The 23,146-nt window shown below is 43.8% G+C and overlaps 5 protein-coding genes across 9 annotated transcripts; 3 read left to right on the forward strand and 2 right to left on the reverse strand.

Annotated features, from left to right (window-relative positions):
* Positions 1 to 3,357: 3,357 nt before the first annotated feature.
* LOC4327116 (pectinesterase inhibitor) lies at positions 3,358 to 4,477 on the forward strand. The gene has a single exon (XM_015789965.3). The coding sequence runs from the start codon at positions 3,544 to 3,546 to the stop codon at positions 4,075 to 4,077; it is 534 nt and encodes a 177-aa protein (XP_015645451.1). The 5' UTR covers positions 3,358 to 3,543; the 3' UTR covers positions 4,078 to 4,477.
* A 1,107-nt stretch (positions 4,478 to 5,584) lies between these two features.
* LOC4327117 (importin subunit alpha-1a-like) lies at positions 5,585 to 10,751 on the forward strand. The gene is made up of 11 exons (NM_001406299.1): positions 5,585 to 5,981; positions 6,844 to 6,940; positions 7,037 to 7,128; positions 7,220 to 7,351; positions 7,466 to 7,651; positions 7,735 to 7,898; positions 8,005 to 8,083; positions 8,975 to 9,103; positions 9,593 to 9,720; positions 9,839 to 10,208; positions 10,333 to 10,751. Exons 1-10 carry the CDS (start codon positions 5,772 to 5,774, stop codon positions 10,200 to 10,202), a joined length of 1,581 nt encoding a protein of 526 aa, NP_001393228.1. The 5' UTR covers positions 5,585 to 5,771; the 3' UTR covers positions 10,203 to 10,208; positions 10,333 to 10,751.
* A 326-nt stretch (positions 10,752 to 11,077) lies between these two features.
* On the reverse strand, positions 11,078 to 12,493 carry LOC4327705 (uncharacterized). Its single transcript, XM_015788535.3, has 2 exons — positions 11,813 to 12,493; positions 11,078 to 11,727 (listed from the first exon to the last, which is right to left on the reverse strand). Exons 1-2 carry the CDS (start codon positions 12,280 to 12,282, stop codon positions 11,304 to 11,306), a joined length of 894 nt encoding a protein of 297 aa, XP_015644021.1. The 5' UTR covers positions 12,283 to 12,493; the 3' UTR covers positions 11,078 to 11,303.
* Positions 12,494 to 17,945: 5,452 nt separating this feature from the next.
* Positions 17,946 to 19,290, forward strand: LOC9270713 (putative protein TPRXL). Its single transcript, NM_001409245.1, has one exon. It carries the CDS (start codon positions 18,010 to 18,012, stop codon positions 18,964 to 18,966), a length of 957 nt encoding a protein of 318 aa, NP_001396174.1. The 5' UTR covers positions 17,946 to 18,009; the 3' UTR covers positions 18,967 to 19,290.
* Positions 19,291 to 19,988: 698 nt separating this feature from the next.
* On the reverse strand, positions 19,989 to 22,106 carry LOC4327706 (replication protein A 14 kDa subunit-like). 5 transcript variants are annotated; one of them, NM_001409246.1, is made up of 4 exons: positions 21,970 to 22,106; positions 21,846 to 21,851; positions 21,264 to 21,521; positions 19,989 to 20,403 (listed from the first exon to the last, which is right to left on the reverse strand). In NM_001409246.1, exons 3-4 carry the CDS (start codon positions 21,517 to 21,519, stop codon positions 20,339 to 20,341), a joined length of 321 nt encoding a protein of 106 aa, NP_001396175.1. In that variant the 5' UTR covers positions 21,520 to 21,521; positions 21,846 to 21,851; positions 21,970 to 22,106; the 3' UTR covers positions 19,989 to 20,338. The 5 variants fall into 5 exon arrangements, with proteins under 5 accessions (NP_001396175.1, NP_001396176.1, XP_015626758.1 ...); XM_015771272.3 differs by having other exon boundaries at positions 20,041 to 20,403; positions 21,846 to 21,865; positions 21,970 to 22,075; XM_066307107.1 differs by having other exon boundaries at positions 20,041 to 20,403; positions 21,846 to 21,895; positions 21,970 to 22,075.
* Between the last annotated feature and the right edge of the window lie 1,040 nt (positions 22,107 to 23,146).

The raw sequence follows: 23,146 nt of genomic DNA on the forward strand, positions 1-23,146 counted from the left end.
CTTTGTTTCAGGTTACAAAACGTTTTAAATTTTGTCAAAGTCAAACTGCTTTAAGTTTGAACAAGTTTGTAGAAAAAAGTAGTAACGTTTTTAACCCAATACAAATTTATTATAAAAATATATTCAATTATTGATTTGATGAAACTAATTTAGTATTATAAACATTACTATATTTATATATAAATTTAGTCAAACTTGAAATAGTTTGACTTTGACCAAGGTCAAAACGTCTTATAACCTGAAACGGAGGGAGTAGTAAACTGATGACCGTTTCAGGGAGTAGTAAACTGATGACCGTAATTAATTAATTACTAACTGATGTGTAAGGCTCATTTTTATCCATGATCGTATTTAATTAATTACTAATTCTTTGGGTTATGTCATTTTCTTCCTCTGAAGAATGAGACAGAGACGTTAATCTCGTCCAGGACGGCGCTTTCCCGTGGTTGATTTCGGTTGCCAGCTTTGACCTGGCGGGAGGAAGCCATGACCTTGTATTGGTTTGCTTGACTTTTGCTGGCCCGTATACAGGTAGAGGTCAAAATCCTTTACAAGTGAGGTTTTCAGTAGGAGGACAAACCATGGACCTAACGAATGGATCATAAAGTTGGTGTGGTGAAATAACTAACTTAGGCAGATGCTTAACTGCGAAACAATCGAAGTTAATTATGGCGGATTTGACCAGCCTAATTAAACTGCAGTTGATAAAAAACATTGGAATTAAGTTGTTTCTTTTATGCAGTTTTTTTTGCTCGATTAAATGAATAAAAGCTACTAGTTGGAAATCATAACAACTTGCTTGTTAGTTGTTACTCCCTCCATTCCATAATATAATACAACTTTTTTTCTAGATGTTTCATAATATAAGGTGTGCATGCATATAATTAATTAGCACATCTTCTTCACTAAATTATTATTTTTCTAAATCCTCCACTCTCAAGATCTTTAATTCTATTGGTCTATTGAGTGCATGCACTATATTATTAGGGTGATCCAGATTAGAAAGTGAAAATATTTGTTTCTTGAACTTTGGGTTAAGGGTGATTGTTACTTATATTTTGGAACGGAGGGACTACTCACTTGGTCGTCTTTAAGAAAATAAAAAAAGTTTTGGTGAAGGATATGACAGTGATATTAACTTATGACTTAAATCCGGGTGGGTAAAAGAGTTATGCGACCTTCGTCGTGCCGAACCATTTCACTTTCCGTGTATGTTTATTCATGTGTTAGAGATCAAGAGAGACGACCTAGGCGTTTTATGGGTCGCAACCACAAATTACCTCACCATGTCATAATTTAAGATGAGCAGGTCTGATTAAGTTATATATATGTTTAGTTTCTGCCATACTTATAGAAAATATTTATTTATTATTAGATGGATCGTATATGCCATTGGCACGTAAAGGTGTAATAAGGGTTGTCTTCTTCTAGCTCAAGTGTGGTTTTAATTTTAGTCGGCATGTACCGCCCATACTAAGACATACTTTGCATTACTTTAGGTGAATAGCCAGATTGGTTCTCCAAGTTTCACTCATGTCTCAGTTTGGTCCTTAAAATTCCGATATGTCTATCCTACTACTCTTTTAAGTTTTTATATTTTAGTTCAAACTCTTTCTTTTGAACTTACTTAGTCCTTGTTTGGTTTGAAAAAGATTAGTTCACACCTATTTTATAGTGTGAAATTACTTCCCTCAATTCCCTCTAATCCATCTCTCTTAGATATTAACTGAACATGTTCTTAGAAAAGCTACATAGCTGGGTAAACCTAACCAACTACTGCTGTATAATCGCTTTCCCTCTAACCCCTCTCTCTTAGATATTAACTGAACATGTTCTTACAAAGCTACATGGATGGTTGATCAACGACCCTTATACCCCTTATATATATATATATATACACACACACACACACATTGCAATTCATGTGGTGAAAATGTATGATGAGACACCCATATAACTAAGTTCATGTCAGCGGTACATCCAAGTATCCAACAATAATTATAGAGTTAATTGGATCCATGCTACTATAAATATGTCATTCTAGATAAATGTTACTATTGTTTATGATATCGGCTACGTGCCACTAAAATTTGGGGAAATTGGAACCGTGCCCCACTCCATCACGTTTTCTATTAAAAATCTCTATTAGAATCAACTATACGTGAGGAAGAAAGAAGAGGGAGGATGGATGAAGATGGAACCGACATGTGGGTTTCACGTCTAGGGATATGACGGGAAACTTGACAGAGTGACACGATTTCAATTTTCCCAAATTCCAGTGGCATGTAGCTGATATGTGAATAATAGTGTCATTTATCTAAAAGGTATATTTGTAATAGCATGGATCCAATTAACCCATCATTATATGATGTTTTTTATTGAATTTTGCGTACAATACTTTCTTATTGGTTTTATCTAAAAAGGAAATATTTATGTACTTCCATGTGCATACTACAATCATTTAAAACTCAACCCTCGTGTGCACGTGCTAAAACAATAGGAAGTACGTGTACAACTCTATTTTTTTTCTCTTATTTAGTGTATGCAGATTAAGGGCAAAAACGTTTTCTAACAGAAATATTGATTAGGATTAACCATGTGACACATCCAGTGAGTCCCACGATGTTTTTAAGCCAACACTATACCTACTAGAAGACTGATGTGAATAAACGGAAACCTCAAATACCAAACTGACCCTTTGATGGCTAGATTGGCAATAAATATTTGGCATTTAGAATAATACGTCATACGTTGGTTAAGCTTTTGAAATTCCAACCATTAATTTCTTAAGTCCTTCAATTGATTTGCCTTAAAAACTTGTAGGATTTTACATATTCATCTTGATACAAAATTAATTATCAAAATTTTAAAAAGTTTGTCTAAATTTGATTGTAAACATCAAATATTTATGACCTGATCGAGTATAAAAAAACATGTATACTATAGCTTGATTAATTAGACAACAATTTTTGTGGCGCGGTAGGAATTCAGACTTTTCGGTTAGGTCTGTTTGACCACAGCAAAGGACCGTGATCCCCATCATCCATGGACAGCTGGCGTGATCACAAATGTACACTTTAATCCCTTGGCTTGCAGATGCATGGTGCAATCTAGGCATTGTTGTACTTGTATGTACAGATTTTCTGCAAAATTGCAGATAAAATATATTCCCAGTATTTAGTTATTTACTTTTGCTACCAAGTTAAAACCATGCATGTGTTAATTTGGCAAGAAATGCAAAATGTTTCCAAAAAAGAAGTTTTACTGCAATCTTTGTGTTCCAACGGCTCCGCGGGTTCCATGCAAAAATAGAAAGCTTGGCATTTTAGCAAACACCAAACGAGCGGCTCGAAGCAGCTGGCCAGCCGGAGGCCACCCGCCATTTTTGCCGCTTCCCTCACCACACCGCCCCACGGCGGATCAGCCTCGCGAGTATTTATCTCCCTCTCGCCCCTGTCTCCGGCCAACCTCAATCGATCCCGCAACGACAACGTTGGCGTTGGGAACCGAGTGGAGACTAGCTAGTGAAGACCAGAGGCAGACATGGCGAGATCACTGGCGCACGCGACGCTGCTCCTCGTCGTTGCCGTCGTGGCGGCGGCGGCCTGCTGGACCACGGCGGCCGGCGAGAACGAGGAGGTGGCGGAGATATGCAAGAAGACGTCGTACCCGGAGGTGTGCATTGCCACAGCGGGGAAGCAGGCGTCCAAGTACGGCGCCGCCGTGGACCCGCTGGCGGTGCTCAACATGCAGGTGGACGCGTTCGCGCTGCGCACGGAGGCGGCGCGGAAGCACCTGACGGAGGCGGTGAAGACGGCGACGCCGAAGGCGGCGAAGGCGCTGGACCTGTGCGACAGCCTGTACCTGGACGTCGAGGACAACCTCGGCGCGGCGCGGCGCGCCATCGGGTTCAAGGACGCCGTCACCATCCGCGCCATGATGGGCATGGCGGCGCAGGACATGCAGGGCTGCGACGAGCAGTTCAGGAAGGTCGGCGAGAAGAACCCCATGGACCACTTCAACCGGTCCCTCCTCGAGATGTCCGAGATCTGCCGCTCCCTCTCCAACATGATCTGATCGATCGCTCTCGCCGCCCGCCACCGTGCCGGCGCGCGCACCGCGCACGCGTGCCGCCGGCCGGCGACCCTTTGCGTGAGAGCGAGCAAGCGCGCTCCAGCAGCGCTGGTGATTGAAGCTTCTCTTTTTAATTTGTTTTCTTTCGCTTCTTTTTTTTTAACGATCTTGTTTTCTTAGTGAAAAATGTGTTAACTTGTAATTGTTGGTCTCGGGAAAGAGAAGGCACATTCAAGAGGGTCTTCTAATTTTGAATGGAAATGTTGTTGATTCTTTTTTGTTGTAATTTATCCTTGATGTCAAAATGTGCATGAGCAGTATATTGAAGTGTAACAGCGACTAAATTAAATGTATACTTTTGTAGCACCATTATATATAAATAAAGATTTTTGTATATTTGCAATTCCAGAGCCTAAATTTAATTTCGATTTTAAAATCAACTGCAGCTTAGGAGACATTGAAAATGCATGCATTTCTAGCTAATTCCCCCCAGAACTGAATTCCGGTTGAATTTGGAGGATGCGCACATGAAACAGTTTATCCCCCTTGCCCCCCCCCCCCCTTCGTAGAAAGGTGTATTTCTTCGAAAATTTGAAATTAGCTTCAGCTCATAAGACCTTGAAAATGCAATAATTTCTTGCTAACATTTTATTTTCAAAGCATTGAATTTCTGGCTGACTTTGAAGGATTTGTGCAATAGAAATAAGTTTATTTGCCCCTCACTAAAAATTTTTCTACTACTCCCTTCGTCCCAAAATATAACAACTTATAACTCTCAAGATTTGTCTCAAAATATAACAACTTATTCACCAACACTGTCTTCTCAACCAATCACAACCCTTCACCATTCAATTTTTTCACTTACCTCCACTTCACAACCAATCACAACCTTCACACATTTAATTCTACATATTTTCTTAATACCCGTGCTCAAACCTAAAAATTCTTATATTCTAAGAGGGAGAGAGTAGCAAACAACACTACTACCACCGTCCTAAAATATTACTACCTAACACACCATTGAATAATTCCTAAGAGCAAGTTTAATAGTGTAGCCAACTACTAGCTCCAATTCATCTATAGCCAATCTAATAGCTCATTCATACAATAGTTACATACTACACTATTAATACATGGTCCCACCTGTCATATATAAACTGCGTCTTAGAGTCCGTGCTACAGCTGGCTACAAATCTTTAGCCCGCTACCCTTATCTCTCCTTATTTATCTCTTTAAAATATATTTGCAGCTAGCTTATAGCCTGCTATTGTACCTGCTCTAATACTTCAACAGATCTGTACAGCTAAATTTGAAGGATGTAAGAAACGAGTTTTTTTTTTTAAAAAATGAAAATTGACCGAGACTATGTACAGATGGGCCGGGCTCAATCATCGGTGGGCCCAACACGCGTTTCCTTCTCGAAACTCAACACGACGAAGCCGCGGCCCGCGGAAGAGGTCATTGTGGCAGACTCTGCAGATTAAAAAAAAAGAAAAAGAAAATAAATCGCAGAGAATATTTGGATCGTGGTGTGTGAGCTTTAACTCCCCCCCTTTCCCCGCGGCCACTAGGGTTTCTCCTCCTCTTTCCTCTCCTCCTCCGCCCCGACGCCTCGCTAGGGTTTTTGCCTCTCCCTCCGCCGCCGCCGCTGCCGCGAGGAGAGGAGGGGGGGAGAGCACCCAGCCGGCGAGCCAGCCATGTCGCTGCGCCCGAGCGAGCGGGTGGAGGTGCGGCGGAACCGCTACAAGGTGGCGGTGGACGCCGAGGAGGGGAGGCGGCGGCGCGAGGACAACATGGTGGAGATCCGCAAGAGCCGCCGCGAGGAGAGCCTCCTCAAGAAGCGCCGCGAGGGGCTCCAGGCCCAGGCCCCCGTCCCCGCCTCCGCCGCAACCGGCGTCGATAAGAAGGTGAGTAGTATACTCCTCGATTCCCCCCCGCTCCCCTCCCCTCCCCTCCCCTGCCTCCGATGACGCTATCCCATCGTGTCCTGGATCCCATATTTTAGGTAGGTGTTGGATTGGATTGCACTTTTTGAGAGGGTTTTTGATTCGTCTGCGGCATATTTGTTTAAGTTTGTTATTATACCCGCATGTCTACTAGCGTGCGGGTGAGGGTAGGTTCCTGCTAGATGTAGGCAACACTTAGCACCACGTTTCGATGCCTCGATTAGTCACTTGATTTCTGATTCTCCTTCTGTTGACAATATTACAAGTACTGTTAGTTGGCACGGTTGCGAACTCCTAGCGTTTGAAATGTTTCCAGGTACATGCCTGCTAGCTCCAGTGATCTAGTTTTAGTTTTAGGACATGTAGATTGTGGTCTTAGGATCAAATCTTCCACGGATTCACTGCGGATAATTAGTTAGGTGACCAGGAACTGTAATAATGATTGATCTTCCTGATAATTTTTAGTGTACATCTTGCTGTTGTTTCATCTTATGTTTTGATAGAAGCATACAAATGAGCTGATGCCATATTATATCTTTATAGCTATTTTTTGTGCTATCTTGAAATTGAGGGTCCAGTGCAACTTTCCTTATGACTGAACCTTGTCTTTAGTACATGGAAGCACATAAATCATATAGTAGTGTTTCTGGTCATGTTTCTAGAGACGTCCTACATTGATAACGCATACATTTATGTTACTGTTAAACTACCTCTGGTTTCTGTTCTTTGCACCACCCCTAAAAGAGAAGGAAACTGCTTTTAAACCCTTTTTGGGGTTTAATACGGGAAGTTGAGTATTTGATATCTCTGTTGAATGTTGTAGCTCGAAAGCCTTCCTGCTATGATTGGTGGAGTTTATTCGGACGATAACAACCTTCAGCTTGAGGCCACAACACAGTTCCGCAAGTTGCTTTCTATAGGTACAAACCTCTTAAATGTTTTGGGCTGTTACCTTGTGAAAATAATAGTTGAACAAAAGTTAATTACTAATTACACCCATTACAATTTTTAATTAGAGAGGAGCCCTCCAATTGAAGAGGTTATTCAATCAGGCGTTGTTCCTAGATTCGTGCAGTTTCTTACCAGAGAGGATTTCCCCCAGCTACAGGTGTGTGCCAACACAATATTATTTTCATTATCTGGTAGGTTCAAATAAAAATGGATTTATTACTGTGGTGCTTTTGAATTAAATTTTGTAGTTCGAAGCTGCGTGGGCACTTACAAACATTGCATCTGGCACTTCGGAGAATACAAAGGTTGTCATTGATCATGGGGCTGTACCAATATTTGTGAAGCTTCTTGGTTCTTCTAGTGATGATGTTCGTGAGCAGGTATCCGATCATCTCCTGACTTGTCTTTGTGCTTTCTGTACTTCCTTGATATTATTTTGATTGAGTGCATTGTTGGAGTTATTAATGTTTTTACCTCTTGAAAAAAAATTGAAGGCTGTATGGGCATTGGGCAATGTTGCTGGTGATTCCCCTAAGTGCCGTGACCTTGTTCTTGCCAATGGTGCATTGCTGCCTCTGCTAGCACAGTTGAATGAGCACACTAAACTCTCTATGCTAAGGAATGCAACTTGGACTTTATCGAACTTCTGCAGAGGAAAACCACAGCCATCATTTGAACAGGTTTGGACAAAGTTTCTTTGTACTCTACTGTAGTTAGTAGGGAAAGACAGTTCCTTAACATGATGTTTATTGGGTGTCAATAGACTAGGCCTGCTCTTCCAGCACTGGCACGGCTTATTCACTCCAATGATGAGGAAGTTCTCACTGATGCGTGCTGGGCTCTTTCATATTTATCTGATGGCACTAATGACAAGATCCAAGCCGTGATTGAAGCTGGTGTTTGCCCCCGTCTTGTGGAGCTTCTCCTGTAAGTGACAACATTGCATTACAATTTTCTGCCATTTTCCTTTAGATTCTTATTTGCTACTCTCATTATACCCTTTTTAATATTTTATACTGTTTACAACATGAAGCCATCCATCACCTTCAGTGCTTATACCCGCACTACGAACTGTTGGAAATATTGTAACTGGAGATGACGCGCAAACTCAGGTATTGTGTTGATTTTTTGCATCTCTATATCTGACAGATTTTGTATCAATTGATATCAACTACTAAGACTCATGAATCTTGAGCTTAATATTTAGAGGTTGTGTTCATCACAGTTGATATTAAATTTTAGGCTTGTGGAAAATGTTTAATATCATAGTTGATATTAAATCTAGAGGTTGCATCTAATGTGGAAAATGTTTTGTAAAAACTATTGAAAAATAAATGCACATATTTGTCATATGTAGATGCACATGTTTGGCAATTTGACCTACTCTTTACGCCCATCAATTAAAGATTTGTCTAGTTTGTGTCACTTAAATACTTGAGATTTGTCCTCTCACAGTATCACTTAGATCTATACTCTATACTACTTTAAAAGGTAGTAGTGGTGGTGGCAGTGAATCTGCCAGCACTACCTCTATCACTAATGTATGGGCCCTCCATGTTGGGTGAAACCCACATGCTCAATAAATTTAAACGTCCTCCAAAAGATAATGTCCATATTGTTTGGTAAGATCTACAGGGAAGGAATCCATAAAGGGGTTGAAAAGAGCCAGTCTACATATTCTTCAAATGATGAGCATGCAGTGTGCACAGCATGATTTTTTTTTCATTGCAACGCATAGGCAATTTGCTAGTTTGCCTAAAAATTCATTGCCTGCTTTGCAGCAAGTCATAGCTGCTGTACTTGTTTCAGCCAAACTTGGCTTTTCTTATTGTATTCTTATTATTGTTTGAGTTTTAGGAGAGCTGAGAATTTTTCTGCTATGCTAAAGCTGGTGTTCATATAATATGAAATATCTACTGTAGATCACAGCATGAAAGTTAATTGCTTTTTTGACATCCATATTGCCATCTCATCATCTCCCCCCACCCCCTTTTTTTGTACAGTGCATCATTGATCATCAAGCCCTCCCTTGCCTCCTAAGTCTGTTGACACAAAATCTCAAGAAAAGCATCAAGAAAGAGGCTTGCTGGACTATTTCAAATATTACTGCTGGTAACAAAGATCAGATACAGGTATGTGTACAGACTTAAAAAATACTGACATGCTCATCATTCTACTAAGTCATGAAGGATTTGTGTAGTGCATACTTAGTAGTTTTAATTGTGTTCCCTCTCCAAACCATAAACACCACACAATGTTCATATTCCATGCAAGCTTTCAGGTCAACTTTTCCTTTCATGATGATTACACTTGTTAGCAGACTCATCCTTGTTGTACAAAGACTGAGAACATGGTAGTAACTTAAAGAAACCCTTATGTATGATTTGCTCGCAAAGTATCAATGGCAGCCTAATCACTAGTCCAAATGTTGCTGCTGGGACCTGGGGTCCTAGAAGGGGAGGGGATGGGAGCATATGGATGATTGATTCATTTACACGGTTGGGAACTTGTGCACTTAGCTGCAATCTTTCGTCCTTAACCTATAATAGCCTATAGCTATAGATCTTGTTGATTGTGCATGTTCTGAAATGTTCAACAATTTGCTGCATTGACTACCATAGGCTGTCATAAATGCTGGCATTATTGGTCCTCTGGTGAATCTGCTCCAAACGGCAGAGTTCGATATCAAGAAGGAAGCTGCATGGGCCATCTCAAATGCTACTTCAGGCGGTAGCCATGATCAAATCAAGTATGTTTACTCACCTTGCACCAGTTCTATTCAGCTTTATGAAATGCAAATATAACCGCTTTCATAGTTTCATGTTAAGCTTCATTTGGATTTGATATTGTATGGTTTGTTAAAATAGGTATCTGGTGAGCGAGGGCTGCATCAAGCCATTGTGTGATCTTCTTATTTGCCCAGATATAAGAATCGTTACAGTTTGTTTGGAGGGTCTCGAGAACATTCTTAAAGTAGGAGAAACCGACAAGACCTTGGCTGCAGGTGATGTGAATGTCTTTTCCCAGATGATTGATGAAGCGGAAGGTTTGGAAAAGATTGAGAACTTGCAGAGCCATGATAACAATGAGATCTATGAAAAAGCTGTGAAGATTCTTGAGGCCTACTGGATGGATGAGGAGGATGATACAATGGGAGCTACCACGGTAGCTGCTCCCCAAGGTGCTACTTTTGACTTTGGCCAAGGCGGTGGTGCTGCTCAATTCAAATAAATACAGGTACTCTCAATCCTCAACATGGTTTGTGTTTATTGTGGGTTGTTTCCACTCTTACCATAAATCCTTTCTGTTCTGGTATCATTCACTTGAGGCAACAAGTAATGATTTCAAATTTCCTCGACAGATTTGACCAGAGGTGGTAAATTGTGGCCACTGTGCGGGGTACTGAATTGTTCTGGTGGTTCAATAAGCTAAAGGTTTCAAGGGGGCCAGTGTTACATTATTTCCCTACTGGTCACGGATATCATATCACTACGTCTGTAACAGGGATTAAAGCTTTGAAGTCTGCGTTTTTCATCAGGCTACTACTATGTAGTGTTTGCATCTTTTAGTATGGTGTGCAACATTTTGCTACTTGTATAGCCTGAGTCGAAGCTTCTGCAAAGCCGTCACAACACATTCCTGAACCCGTCTGGTTTTGAGTTTCGTCAGGAGTGTGCTGAGTTGCAGTTTGTCCGGACATGTAAACCATTATGCCTTTTAAATTATATATTGCTAGGGTTTGTTCGGTTCTACTATTCTAGTGATCTCTTTGCATCTGCGTTTTTAGTTAATACCACTGAGTAGGGTTTGCAAAACCGAACCACTCTTACTGCAGGGGTACGGTGAAAGGAAAACCATGGTAATCTCCTTAAATTCAAATAAATTTTAAAAATAATTTGAAATTTTGATAAATTTCACGGTAACCTCCTTAAATTCAAATAAAATTTAAAAATAATTTGAAATTTTGATAAATTTTACATGGTCGTACGGTTTACTGCGGTTACTGCGTGATAACCGTGCTTACCACCAAGGAGCTGTAACTCCGGTCTACCTGTTTGTGATGGATGCTGCACGTATTTCCGAATAGATGATACAGCGGAGGCTAATAGACCAAGTAAATTAAATTGAAACTTGTTGAGATGTAATCACGAATCAAGTGCTTTACAATTCAAATCATGTTTGTGCTAAAAACAAATGGTGTGACATACAAGCAAATAACTCAAATCAAATGCTCTAATATAGCAAATCACGAAAGAACATGTTACGCGGAAAAGAGTAGATGCCTTTTAAACATCACCGTCTCTGCTTAATCTCCAAATTCTTCTACTCGTTTCAAACTGCATCAGCGCACTGCTTGGTGACGCACGCCGCTCGGCTTGGCTGGACCTGGCAAGCGGCCGGCGTGATCTCCGGCGCGCTTGGCGCTGTCGCCGCCGCTGCCGGCGGCGGCGGCTGGTGTGGGTGCGGGTGCGGGCCGTACGGCATCGGCGGCGGCGGCATGCCCGGGTGTGGGGCGCCGTGGCCGACGTAGTAGCCGCCGACGGGGTGCTGCGCCCGCAGCTTGTTCGTCTGCAGGGCCGTGACGTAGACGACGAAGCCGACGACGACGGTGATGAGTCCCAGGATTCCCGCCGCCGCGAACACCCCCGGGCGCACCCGGTGGCACACCGCCCGCGGCTTCCTCCAGTCGCTGACGTGGCCGGACTCCACCGCGATGCCGACCATGAGCATCACCTCCGCGAGCCCGAAGCAGATCCTGCGCCGCAGCAGCGACGATCGAGCGTTAGTTCGAAACCCCAATCATGGCGTCATCAATGGCGGTAGACTAGTCATTGACGTACCAGGTGACGAAGAAGAGGCAGCAGGTCTGCCAGGTGAGCCTGGCGGGGTCGGAGGGGACGCGCGGGTGTCCCTCGGCGACGGCGAGCCCCGCCGCGGACGAGTCCGGCGCGGCGACGGCGAGCAGCATGTAGGCGTGCTCGGCGAACATGGCGACGGCGAGCATCAGGAACGCCCCGATGGCGAACGCCAGCGGCGCCCGGCCGCTGGAGTTGTAGAAGCAGACGTCCACCTGCCCGTTGTTCGCCGCCGCGTTGGCGCCGCCGCCGCCGACGGTCATGAGGTAGTGCGACGCCTCGGAGCGCGACCCCTCGGCGGCGAGGCAGAGGATGAAGCCGACGATGCCGCAGAGCACCGAGAGCGACACCAGCGCCACCGCCGCCCGCCCGCTCGACCGCGCCGCCCGCCTCTCCTGCGCCTTCCGCAGCGACAGGTCGTCGTGCGTCACCGCCGCCGGCATCGCCGCCTGCATCGATGCTAGTTACTCACCCCGACGAGCTCAACCACACCAACGAATATAATCAAAAGGATTTCGCCTGCGGATCGCTTCGCTTTTGCCGGCGTATATAAGGTGTTCGACGTGGTGCCCGGAGGAGAATAATGGTGGGTTGCAGCGGTGGGAAGGGAAGGAATCCACGCCGGGCGAGGGTTTCCGTGCGGTGGAGGTGGAGGGCGACATTCGGATTCGGTTTGCTTTCAGCGAGGCTGTGCATGCCTTGCTTTTTGGCGGGGAAAGCGATCGATCGATTTGATTCGCTTTGGAGAGGCGAGAGCGCCTTCCGGTGCCAACGAGGCAGCGAATCGAGAGGGCTTGTAAAGGTTGGGTTTGGCTACGAGTTGCTGATGAATCAGCTCACACTCCCAACTGATCCTGCACCTCAATTCTTCAACAGAAGAGTGTGGACATGTGATGTAGCCATGTTATACAAAGTTGTTCTTTTTTCTTTTATCTTGCTTTGATAATGCTGAATTACTTTTCCCCAGTAGTCATTTGCAGATTTTTTTTAAGTTAATGGATTTTCATTAATCCAATCTTTACATCCACGAAGGATATATATAACCAAAAGTATAGCTCACACCTCAACAAAGAGAAGAACACACAACAACAACAACAACAAAGAAGAAGAAAAAGAAGAAGAAGAAGAAGCAAGAAAAACCTACGACCTCGGTACAACCCTGCCTCTCGACATCCTCTCTTGAAACGGCTAGATTTGGCAAGTGGTAGTCGACTAGTCGCCGCTGCCCAATTGTGCCATAGTTGCGAACCTTCGCTGATGCCATCTTCATCCGCTTGAAGTGAGCTGACGCCATACACCACCGCTTAGCCCACCTTCATTCATCATCATCTAGTTAGAATTAGCCGACCAAACGCAAGTTGATAGGATTCGCTTCCACTTTGCTGGATTCCTATGCCTCTGTCATCCATAGGGCCGTAACCGTTGACGGAATCCTCCTCCGCCTCCTGGACTCCCAGCCCGCCACCACTGCCTAGGGACCACGTCCACCGGATCCACCTTTTCCCTGCCGAGGACTGACCATCAACGCTTAGGCTGCCACCATCCTTCGCCACACCCGCCGTTGCCCAAAGGGACGCCGCTACTGTAGCCTCACCGCTACCCGCCGCCCTCCTGACCACTTCCGTTCCCGACACCAACCCACGTGGCTAGGCGTGGGCCCGCCCATCGTCGCTATGCCTCCGCTGCCCACCTCCCTGCCGTCTCCTGTGCTACTGCCAAATCTGTGGACGGGAACCCCAGACTCGACAGCCCCACTTCGTCGCAACATAGGATGCAAGGTCCTTGCCGAGTAACAACCCCGCCACCGCCTTCCTAGCAGCCGCTCGACTGGCCAGTGACCTACTCGGGCGGCGGCAAGGCAACGGAGAGAGGATACGAGGGTTTAGATCTGTCTTCGAAGAGGATTTATATCCATTAAGGAGAATATATGTGAGCAAGCGCTTAGCAACAATTTAGCTGCAGAAGCCTTGGTAGTGTGAGTTCTGTTGTATATGTAGTACTTTCTTTTTTCTTTTTACTAAACTCTCACTAGCACCAATTATCGTGCTAACTTGTAAGTATGTCTAAATTTTAGATTTTCCGTAATTTTCATCTAGTTAAATCAAAACAATTATGTTTATTATTCGTAAGAATCCTATAAAGATATTTTTTAAGTATATGTAGTAGAAGTACTTATACAATGTAATGGACCATGCTCATATAATTAGGGATAGTCTAGGATGATGATTGATGATAAAGCATTGTATTGTTACTCACGTGGAGTGTGCAAACATGCGCACGAACGGAATGGCAGATGGCGACTCTGCTTTTATAGTACTAGAGAGAATGGCGACTCTGCTTTTATAGTACCAGAGAGAATGGCCTTTGCATCAAACAAGAAACATAACGATATTGGTGTAGTTGTACTCAGGGTTCACCAAACTATTTTGGTTGAGGTAACCGTGGATCAGTTATCGTGGTAACTATGTGATTTTCGTGAGATTTACCATGGTTTCAAAAGTTGAAAAGTTTTGATAACCGCACGGTTTTTATGAACTCTGGTTGTACCCTTTGTAATGTTGCTCTTTCATCCAACGCCTACTAAAACCGCCGCCTAGAGTAAAAGAAAAAAGAAACAAAAATGAGATCGGCGATTCGTCGGATACGGTTGTATCCCATACAAAATCGAAATGATCTGTTCGTATCAATGGTGTCCATTCAAAATGGACCGCTATAGGAATCACGCTTCAAAATCCAGCAGCAACAGCTGTCGGCGGTTTTCGCTGACGAGTGGACTGCCAGCATAAATCTCGCAGATAATTTACAGGCCCCACTTTTTCGGTTATACTTATACTTATCGGCCAAAATTTAAATTTTCAAACTTAAATTTGAAGCTGATTTCTAAGTTTTTATCATCGAAGTTTATTTTTCACCATTTACTTTTAGGTCGCTAAGGACACACATATAAAAGTTTTATTTAAAAATTACTTATCATTTGCAAATATATCATTTGGCTTATTTTATTTAAAAGTTACTTCTCGTTTGCAAATATGTCATTTGGCTTATTCAATGGTTACCTAGACCGTACAAACTGAAAAGGCCTCGTCAGGCTAACGGCCCTAATCCAAACCCAAAACAACTACTTGGGCTGAGAGGAGATGATTGGGCCATTTTGTTCCAATACTCACGTACAACATCATCTTGCTACACAAGCTCATGTTCCCGATAAAAAAAAAGGGATTTTTTTTTTGCAAAAAAACATAAATAAAACGTATTACCTTAAACAAGAGAGTACCCAGATCGACGAGGACTGAACTATAATTAACACATCGTTCGAGAAAGACTTTGAACAAGTCGAAAAATCCTTATCGCCCATCACTTTCTTCCATTCCTTTTGCAATTTGCTACGTGAAGGCGAGTTGCTAGCTGCAAGTGATCATCCTGCCTCTGACCCAGACCCATGCTACTACTCGTTCCAAGTCGATTGATGTTTGATTAGCTTGGAGAGGACGTGCACATCTGCTTCAGCAGTAGGTCGCAACCATTTCTAATCCTCATCATCACCAACAACCAGCATCTCATTCACAATTTATTAAACCTCCCAAAATTAATACACATAAACAACATTGCAAAATAAAACGAATTAATCTCGCAGAAAAAAAAATGCAGCAAGAAGAAGCCAACAACAACTAGTAGTAGTAGATAGTACTATCTCTTATATTTGAGAAGAAATATTGCAGAGGGAAAAATGTTAAGCTGAGTGATTTATATATCGATTGAGGACAAACCGATCATCTAAAGGGGTTTACATTTGTTCCCTTGTCGCTTGCAGATTAGCAGATAATTGTATCTGATGTTCAACAGCCGACCACTAAACATGCTGTCCTAATTGCCATTAAGCCGACAGGCTTCGAAATCATCGACCGATCGTCTCGCTCAATCCAAATATGTGGCCTTTTTTGGACTTGCAATCCAAGGATTACTTTGATAGTTTAGTTAGGGTGTCTCGATATCTCTCGGAGAAAAAGCGAAAGGAGGCCTACAACTTTATTTATGCTTGTAGAGAAAAATGTGACCTGAACTCACGCCACGCGCGTCTGTCATCGTTCCAGGACATACATGTGGATCAGGGCTAGAAGAAATCCTAACAGTTCCATCTCAATTTGCTTCTAGTTTTTTTTTTCTCATTTACATAAAAGACACACACAACTATACTTACACATGCTTTAATAAAGTTGTTGATGTATCAAAATGAACTTGTGTTATGTGTGAAATCAAGATCAAAACGGCACTGCACACCGTACCTAATATTCGTAATGTACACGCTGGTTCACGTAAACTACAACATAAATTTATATACTCCCTTCATTTCTGATTACTTATCATGTATCCTAATATAATTAAGTCAAATATTTCTAACTTTATCCATTAATTCCTAAAAAATATATAATTTAACATGTAAATAATATGATATGAAAATATTTCTTATGATGAATCTAAAACCATAAATATTATTTACATTAATTTATTAATTGATGGTGAAAGCCAATAAATTTTACTTAGGAAAAAAATAAAATAAAAAGTAATTTGAAACTACCACTACATGCATGTACACACGTTCAAATAGACGGACATCAGTGACACATCCTCATTGAAAATCAATTTACATGTACGTGTAATATTTGTGAGTATTGGGATTAATTTAAACCGTGATAGTTGAAGTCATGAATCTACGATTTTACCATCATATCACTGGTGTATTTTGTGCTTTTTATTTTAATAACTAACATGTAGCTTTTGCGAAGGAGCGGTTTGCCAAAACTTTGGCACCCACGTACGTTCCACCACTACAAATTAATCTACGATTCACTCCTATATAGTACTGATATACACTCGATCTAGATATATTATAGCCGCTTCTCCCATAAAATTAAATGTGCCCGTAGATTACTCGCAAATACACTTCTCCTTTTCTTTTTTTCTCTGTGAGAGAGCTAGATATACTCCGTATTATATTGCTCGTCACCACCTGTACTATACATCTATACATGGGCGCTACGTGTTGTTGCTGTTGACGTTGGTTGTTTAATTCCTCTCACTTTTCTCCACTGTCTCGACCGTGTTCGTGTTTGTATTTTTCGCACTAATTAAGTAAATAATTATTCTCGTTTGTGTTTCCCTCAAAAAAAAAAAATTCTCGTTTGTGCGTGCCAGCCTGCATATGTGCATGCAGGTGCTCGCCACGTTCATCGAAGCCTGCATATAAAGAATTGTTGACCCCGCCGAATTTAAGGTAGTATATAAAGATTGATTAGTAGTAATTAATTAGTTATAAACTACACGCGCAATTAAGCCGTTGAGAAAGGCTCAGCACTAAGCTCTTATGTGTGTGTCACACTGTCACTACACAGCTCGAATGCTAGATTGCACTCGTTTTGAAATATTGGAACTGATCAAACATTAGTTTGTTGCTTAACATTTTGGAATAGATCAAGTATGATGCATGGCGACGTGTGCTTTAGTATTAGCTCATTTAGTGTACAAAAGGCATACGAAGGTTTCGATGATACAACCTAAATTTACCAATTAATCCAAATATAACTATTCACACTCGATCTCATCATTTCTCGCAACTCCTCTCACAACAATTCAAGAACAATCTTGATACTAAGGAATACACTTTGCCATACCACAGTTTTAGCTACCACAGTTTGTTAGCCAGCCATTTGATTGTGACTTGCCATATTTTTTCAATAGCATATCCCACATGTCGTAAACTAGATTTTCTTGTCAACTTTGCTACACTTTGTGGTTAGCAATTTATTCACCACACTTTTGTGACTGTCACAATTTATCTAATGTTAGTTATAGTAAATTGTGGCCAGTAACCAATCACACCCTATATCTTCACCTTTCTTTCGTTCGGCCTAAATTATGATTTGTTTTTTCTTTCGGTCTAAACTTTAGAAATTTCTTTCGGTCTATACTTTAGAAATTTCGAAATAAATACGAAATAGAAATGATCATTTATTTACCTAAATGCCACGGGCCCCACGTAGTAGCGCGAGTCTGGGCCCACGATCGAGACTCGCGCGCGCACAGTTACAAATACCTCCCCCCCGGCCGCTAACCACTCCGCTTACCCACGTCTCCTTCAAAATCTCGCCTCGCCTTCCCTTCCCTTCACTCCGCCGCCGCCGCCGATGCTGAGCCACGCCCACGCCGCCGCCGGGAGCCCCGCCGCCACGGCGCCGTCAAGCCCCACGCGCCGCCGCTGCGCCGGGAAGGACGACGTCGACGACGCTGACGATGACGGCGGCGGCAGCGAGCAGTTCTTCTTCTTCAGCGCCCCGGCCAGCCCCGTGCACTACATCCTCCGCTCGCCGCCGTCCTCCACGACGACGACGACGGCGGCGGCGGCGCACTATGCTCCGGGCGTGGACGGTGACCACGGATGCGGCGGCGGCGGCGGCGGGGACTTCGAGTTCGCCGCGCGCCAGCATGGTGCAGGGAATGGCGCCGCGGCGATGAGCTCGGCCGAGGAGCTGTTCGTCGCGGGGCGCATCCGCGTCGGGTGCCTCTCGCCCATACGCCAGGAGGAGGCGGGCTTCGGGGAGCAGGAGGAAGGTTGCGTCGACGAGGGGGAGAGCGGCGGCCAACGGCCGCCGCCTCGCCGGGCCAGATCGGCGTCGCCGCCGCGGAGCCCGCATCTCGCCAAGATCGCCGAGCCCTCGGACTCCTTCGCGTCGTCGTCGTCTTCCTCCACCTCCACCTCCTCCTCCTCCTCCTCCTCGTCCTCCGCCAAGAGCACTCGCCGGCGGATATCGCTGCGTGACCTCCTCCTCGGCAGCACGGCGAACAGCGACTCCGCCACCGCCGCCGCCGCCGCCGAGAGGTCATCGGGCTTTTGGCCCCCGTCCATCTGGCCGTCGTCGCGGTCCAAGAAGACAGCAACGCTAGCGTTGCCCTGCCCGTGCCCGTGCCCGCCGTCGCTGCAGCCGGCGCGGCGGTCCACCTCGTCGGAGAGGTCGTCGGCGCCGCCGCCGCGGCGGCGCGCGACGTCGCTGCCGTACCGGCAGGGCCTCGTCCTCGGATGCCTCGGGTTCGGGGCCCGGAGCTACGGGCTTGCCAAGTCAATGCATCCGCTTTCCTCTGGGTAAAAGCGTAAACGCGAAAACCCGCCTTCAAAGGGAAAACTACCAAATCGCCACATTTTGAAGTTCAAATAGCACTTTACGTAATCTTGCGAGGGCTTGCATGAAAAAAGAAAAGGAAAACAAAGGATGTAAATTAAAATTTTGCTCTGTTTGTTTCTATCTTTTTGTGGCAATGCTACATTGATCCATCACTTCAGATGTGCATTAGTACAACTGTACAAATCACTGTGATGCATTTGACTGGCTACATTGATCTTTTGGCCTTTGGTTTGGTACTTTGATGGGAACTTAATACCACTAATTCTTGTTATTTTCTGCATGATCTAATAAAGTGCTTATTTTTAGTGTGCGTGTGGTGAAATATATCATTCATTAAAAAAAACTCTTATAGGTGATATTCCTCCTCAATTAATACAGTGAAATTGTCATGCCTTTTGCTTTCAAAAACAGATTAGCCTGACAATTGTCATCATCATCATCATCACCATTGTGTTTTCAAGTAGTTGTTGATGCAAGTAGTCTGTCGGCGAAGACACTGAAGTCGGTAGTAGTTAACAAACGCAGTGAGACACGAATGAGGAGCCCAAACGAAACCTTTTCCTTTTGTCTCTTTGATTTGTTCATAGCATAACCAAGATACCATGTTTCTATGGTTAAGTGAAAAAAAGATGAGGCCTCGTAATCGCTGTGATAGGTACGAGAGTGACACAATACCAATCCACTCCTATCAAGGAAGAAGCATTTTGATCTTGAATGCTTGAAAAGATTTTTGTTCCAAGAAGAGGATGAATGATTAATGTTCAGACTTATCAGTCACGACCTTCATTTTAATTGTTTTTTTAGAAGTGAGCATATATATGCTGCAAACGACCCAAGTTTGGGTGGATGCGTGCAAAATTAGTCGGAAACAACCACCAAAGCGCCTTATAAACAGAAAACAAATGAATCAAAGTAATATGCTTGCATCAGGACAATGAGCATGCAGTTAATTTGAAACTTTGGGTTACTATGTTGATATGTTGAAATTCATCAGAAAGCATCATACTAGCTCACTTCATCAAGATGCACCGGAGAGCATAACAAGAAACACAGCTTTCAAGGATCCAAATGCAAGCGACAGTAACAATGCAGCACAACGCTTTGGTTTGCTTTGCTTAGAAGGAGCAAACACCACAAGCTCTTCAGCAACAAAAGCACACGCTTGTCCTCACATAGCTTAAGGTTAATATGTCTTAATAAGCACCAATACTGACCCTAAGTAGCTTGATTATACTGAGATGACTGACAAAAACAGTTGGACGGATCTTAAAGCTAGAGAAATCATGAACATGAGACATGCTTTGTTGGCAGAATGTCTTGTATGTGATGCCGACCTCTACAGGAACAAATCCTTCATCTGGCCATTCGCAAGCTTGCACAGTCCATTGAATGGTGCAGGATCTGCAGACAAACATGATAGAGAGATCAATGGTGTAATGAGGGTGTCTAAGATAAAATTCTTGCAGCAAATGTAAAGATTTAGCACCACATACTAGTTGTCCTGTGTCAGACGAGAACAAAAGAAACGTTGATTGAGATTATTTTATTAATTGATACAAAGAAACGCTGTAACATTGGGCATATAAGCTAAAATAGCTTTTCATTCCCAGAAGTATACTCATGAACTTCAAGAGCTACATTTTCAACTTAGTTGAAGAATGTTTTTCCACCTGAAATCTACTCTAGATGATCAATCGCAAATCGCTCATTCCCAGAAGTTAAGCCCATGAGCTTCAAAAGCTACATTTTACCAACCAGACAAGAGTGCATGTCATCCTAAAATCTACTCTATGATCAATCAGACACAAATTTGACACAAATAGGGGTGAGATTGAAGTTCCCATACAACTAAAGTCAAATTTGGCTGTAGGTAAAAAAAGTCCAACAATTAAACAATCAATATTAGTTTTTGAATGCTTCTGGATTTGGGAATTCGTATAGAACACAAACAGCTACACATTTACAAAGGCAGAAATTTGCTCTTGTAAGCATGAATACGATGAAAAATGTAACAAAACGTACTTATGAAAGTATGATTTTTATGCGAACTGTACATTTTTTTGCTCAAGAAAATATAGAACACAAGAATAACGAACCCCAATCACTATGTAACATGTTAAAAAACCATTGGTGGGGGAGCATCAGAATAGGCAAGATACAGGCACTGTCTGGATTTATGTAAAAGATAACAAACTGTACAGACTAACAATTCATAGTACTATTTACTGGAGGAAAAGAATGCGAGGCGCAACAATTCTCACCGAAGTTTTCACCAAAATCTGTGCAAACTTCAGCCCGGATGGCCTGATTGGGTTCAGCGATCCCAATAATCTCCACATAGTGCGACATAGGGGCACCGGAGGCCCCTTTGATGGTTAGCTGATGACCATCGGTGGACTGCCCGATAAGCAACCCGCCTTCCTCGCGCTGGGCTTGGACCACCGTGCGCACTCTTCGGCCGACGAACATCTTCAGAATCTCTCCATTGACGAATGCTGCAGGTCCTGATGTATCCATCTCTGCAAAACGCATGGCTTTTCATATTCATCAACACAATTCAGAATTACCAATCTGATGACACAGGCAAGCAATCAAATTGGGATCCCACAAATCTCCTACTCCTGGTAGTTCTATCACGGGATCATGCCTAGCAAGCACATGGTAAATCCAGCCCACAAGTTCATTTAACTCCTTGATTCATTTAATCCAAGAAGGGCACAACCACTCGGACTCGGGTTTTCAGTTTGCGACAGGAAAATCGATGTGGTTCCCTCCTTGATCACCACTAGTTCCCCTCCTAAGAAAATCCAGCCAAGGAAATTTGCCGTTCTCTCCAGCCATACCTGATACTGATACCCTAGTCCTAAACAGGAGGACCTAGCGATCAGATCTACTGCAGAGATGGACCTAAGCGTGAGGCCATCGAATAAACAGGAGGAAGAGGGAAGAGTTGGAGGTGGCGTGTACCTGCTTCGCTTCGGGGGGAGGCGGCGTCGGAGATGGGGCGGACGGCGCCGGTGGCGAGGGTTGGGAGGACTCCTGATTTGGGGACGCACGCAGCAGGAGAGGGTCTACGGAATTCTGGGAGCTCGCGGAAAATAAACAAGTTTTATTACGAAACTGCCACCCACTCCCTGAATTAGTGGCGCCAAGGCTCCGCGCCCTCTCGACTCTTTTCGCGCCAAAACACCAATACTCTTTCCTGCCACTAACCAACCTCCTGCGTTTGAGAGCAGCGGACTCTCGTTTTGAATTAAATTTGAAAATATACCGTTCATATATTTTTTTCCTCAGTAATATTATTGATGTATTTTTTTTTTGGCAAACTGATGTGGGAGCGGTCTCGCATCGTGAGGGTGCGACAGCGTTTTGGAAATAGACTGATCAGCGATTAATTAATAATAATTAGTGATTAATTATCCAATTAATAATTAATTAATTGCTAATCAAGATAATTAATCACTAATTAATCAGTGATTAACGGCGAGGCTGTCGGTCTCGCTAATTAGGTCCCGCTCTCACCGTGCGAGACGACAGTATCAACGGTATGTTTGTGCGACTAAAATTACATCCGAATATTTTGAGAGAAAAAAAATAAACGGTATATTTTCAATTTGTTTCCCTTTTTTCCGAATGCACGCGTTTTTTCAAAAAAAAATTATATTTAAATGTTACCTAGACGAGGCGGCGGCGCCGTCACCGGCGCAGGGGAGAACGATGGAGATGTGTTCGAGCGACGACAATGTGCAGCACTGGTACACCATTACTGACATCAATCAGAAGTCGACCAACTACGAACCGCAGCTTCGCCGCCACCGACAGCGGCGGCCGCCGTCACCACCGTGGGGGAGAACGACGAAGATGCGTTCGAGCGATGACGACGACGAACAGCACTGGTACGCACGCCACTCCTGACATCAATCAGAAGTCGACCAACTACGAACCGCAGCTTCGCCGCCACCGACAGCGGCGGCCGCTGTCACCACCGTGGGGGAGAACGACAAAGATGCGTTCAAGCGACGACGACGACGAACAGCACTGGTACGCCACTCCTGACATCAATCAGAAGTCGACCAACTATGCACCGCATCTTCGCCGCCACCGACGGCGGTGGCCACCGCCGTCACCGCCGCGGGGGAGAACG

The sequence above is a fragment of the Oryza sativa genome, chromosome 1, assembly GCF_034140825.1.
Source record: "Oryza sativa Japonica Group chromosome 1, ASM3414082v1".
In the NCBI taxonomy this organism is placed as follows: domain Eukaryota; kingdom Viridiplantae; phylum Streptophyta; class Magnoliopsida; order Poales; family Poaceae; genus Oryza; species Oryza sativa.

What these genes read in the sequence shown, in the direction of transcription:
- LOC4327706 (XM_066307104.1), bottom strand. Translation starts at nt 21,534, where the DNA reads ATGCGTTTTGCAGAGATGGATACATCAGGACCTGCAGCATTCGTCAAT. An exon ending in AGATTTTGGTGAAAACTTCG is followed by an intron (nt 20,404 to 21,263) that starts GTGAGAATTGTT and finishes GTTTGTCTGCAG; the next exon opens with ATCCTGCACCATTCAATGGA.
- LOC9270713 (NM_001409245.1), top strand. Translation starts at nt 18,010, where the DNA reads ATGCTGAGCCACGCCCACGCCGCCGCCGGGAGCCCCGCCGCCACGGCG.
- LOC4327116 (XM_015789965.3), top strand. Translation starts at nt 3,544, where the DNA reads ATGGCGAGATCACTGGCGCACGCGACGCTGCTCCTCGTCGTTGCCGTC.
- LOC4327117 (NM_001406299.1), top strand. Translation starts at nt 5,772, where the DNA reads ATGTCGCTGCGCCCGAGCGAGCGGGTGGAGGTGCGGCGGAACCGCTAC. An exon ending in CCGCAAGTTGCTTTCTATAG is followed by an intron (nt 6,941 to 7,036) that starts GTACAAACCTCT and finishes ATTTTTAATTAG; the next exon opens with AGAGGAGCCCTCCAATTGAA. An exon ending in CGTCTTGTGGAGCTTCTCCT is followed by an intron (nt 7,899 to 8,004) that starts GTAAGTGACAAC and finishes TACAACATGAAG; the next exon opens with CCATCCATCACCTTCAGTGC.
- LOC4327705 (XM_015788535.3), bottom strand. Translation starts at nt 12,282, where the DNA reads ATGCAGGCGGCGATGCCGGCGGCGGTGACGCACGACGACCTGTCGCTG. An exon ending in TGCCTCTTCTTCGTCACCTG is followed by an intron (nt 11,728 to 11,812) that starts GTACGTCAATGA and finishes GCTGCGGCGCAG; the next exon opens with GATCTGCTTCGGGCTCGCGG.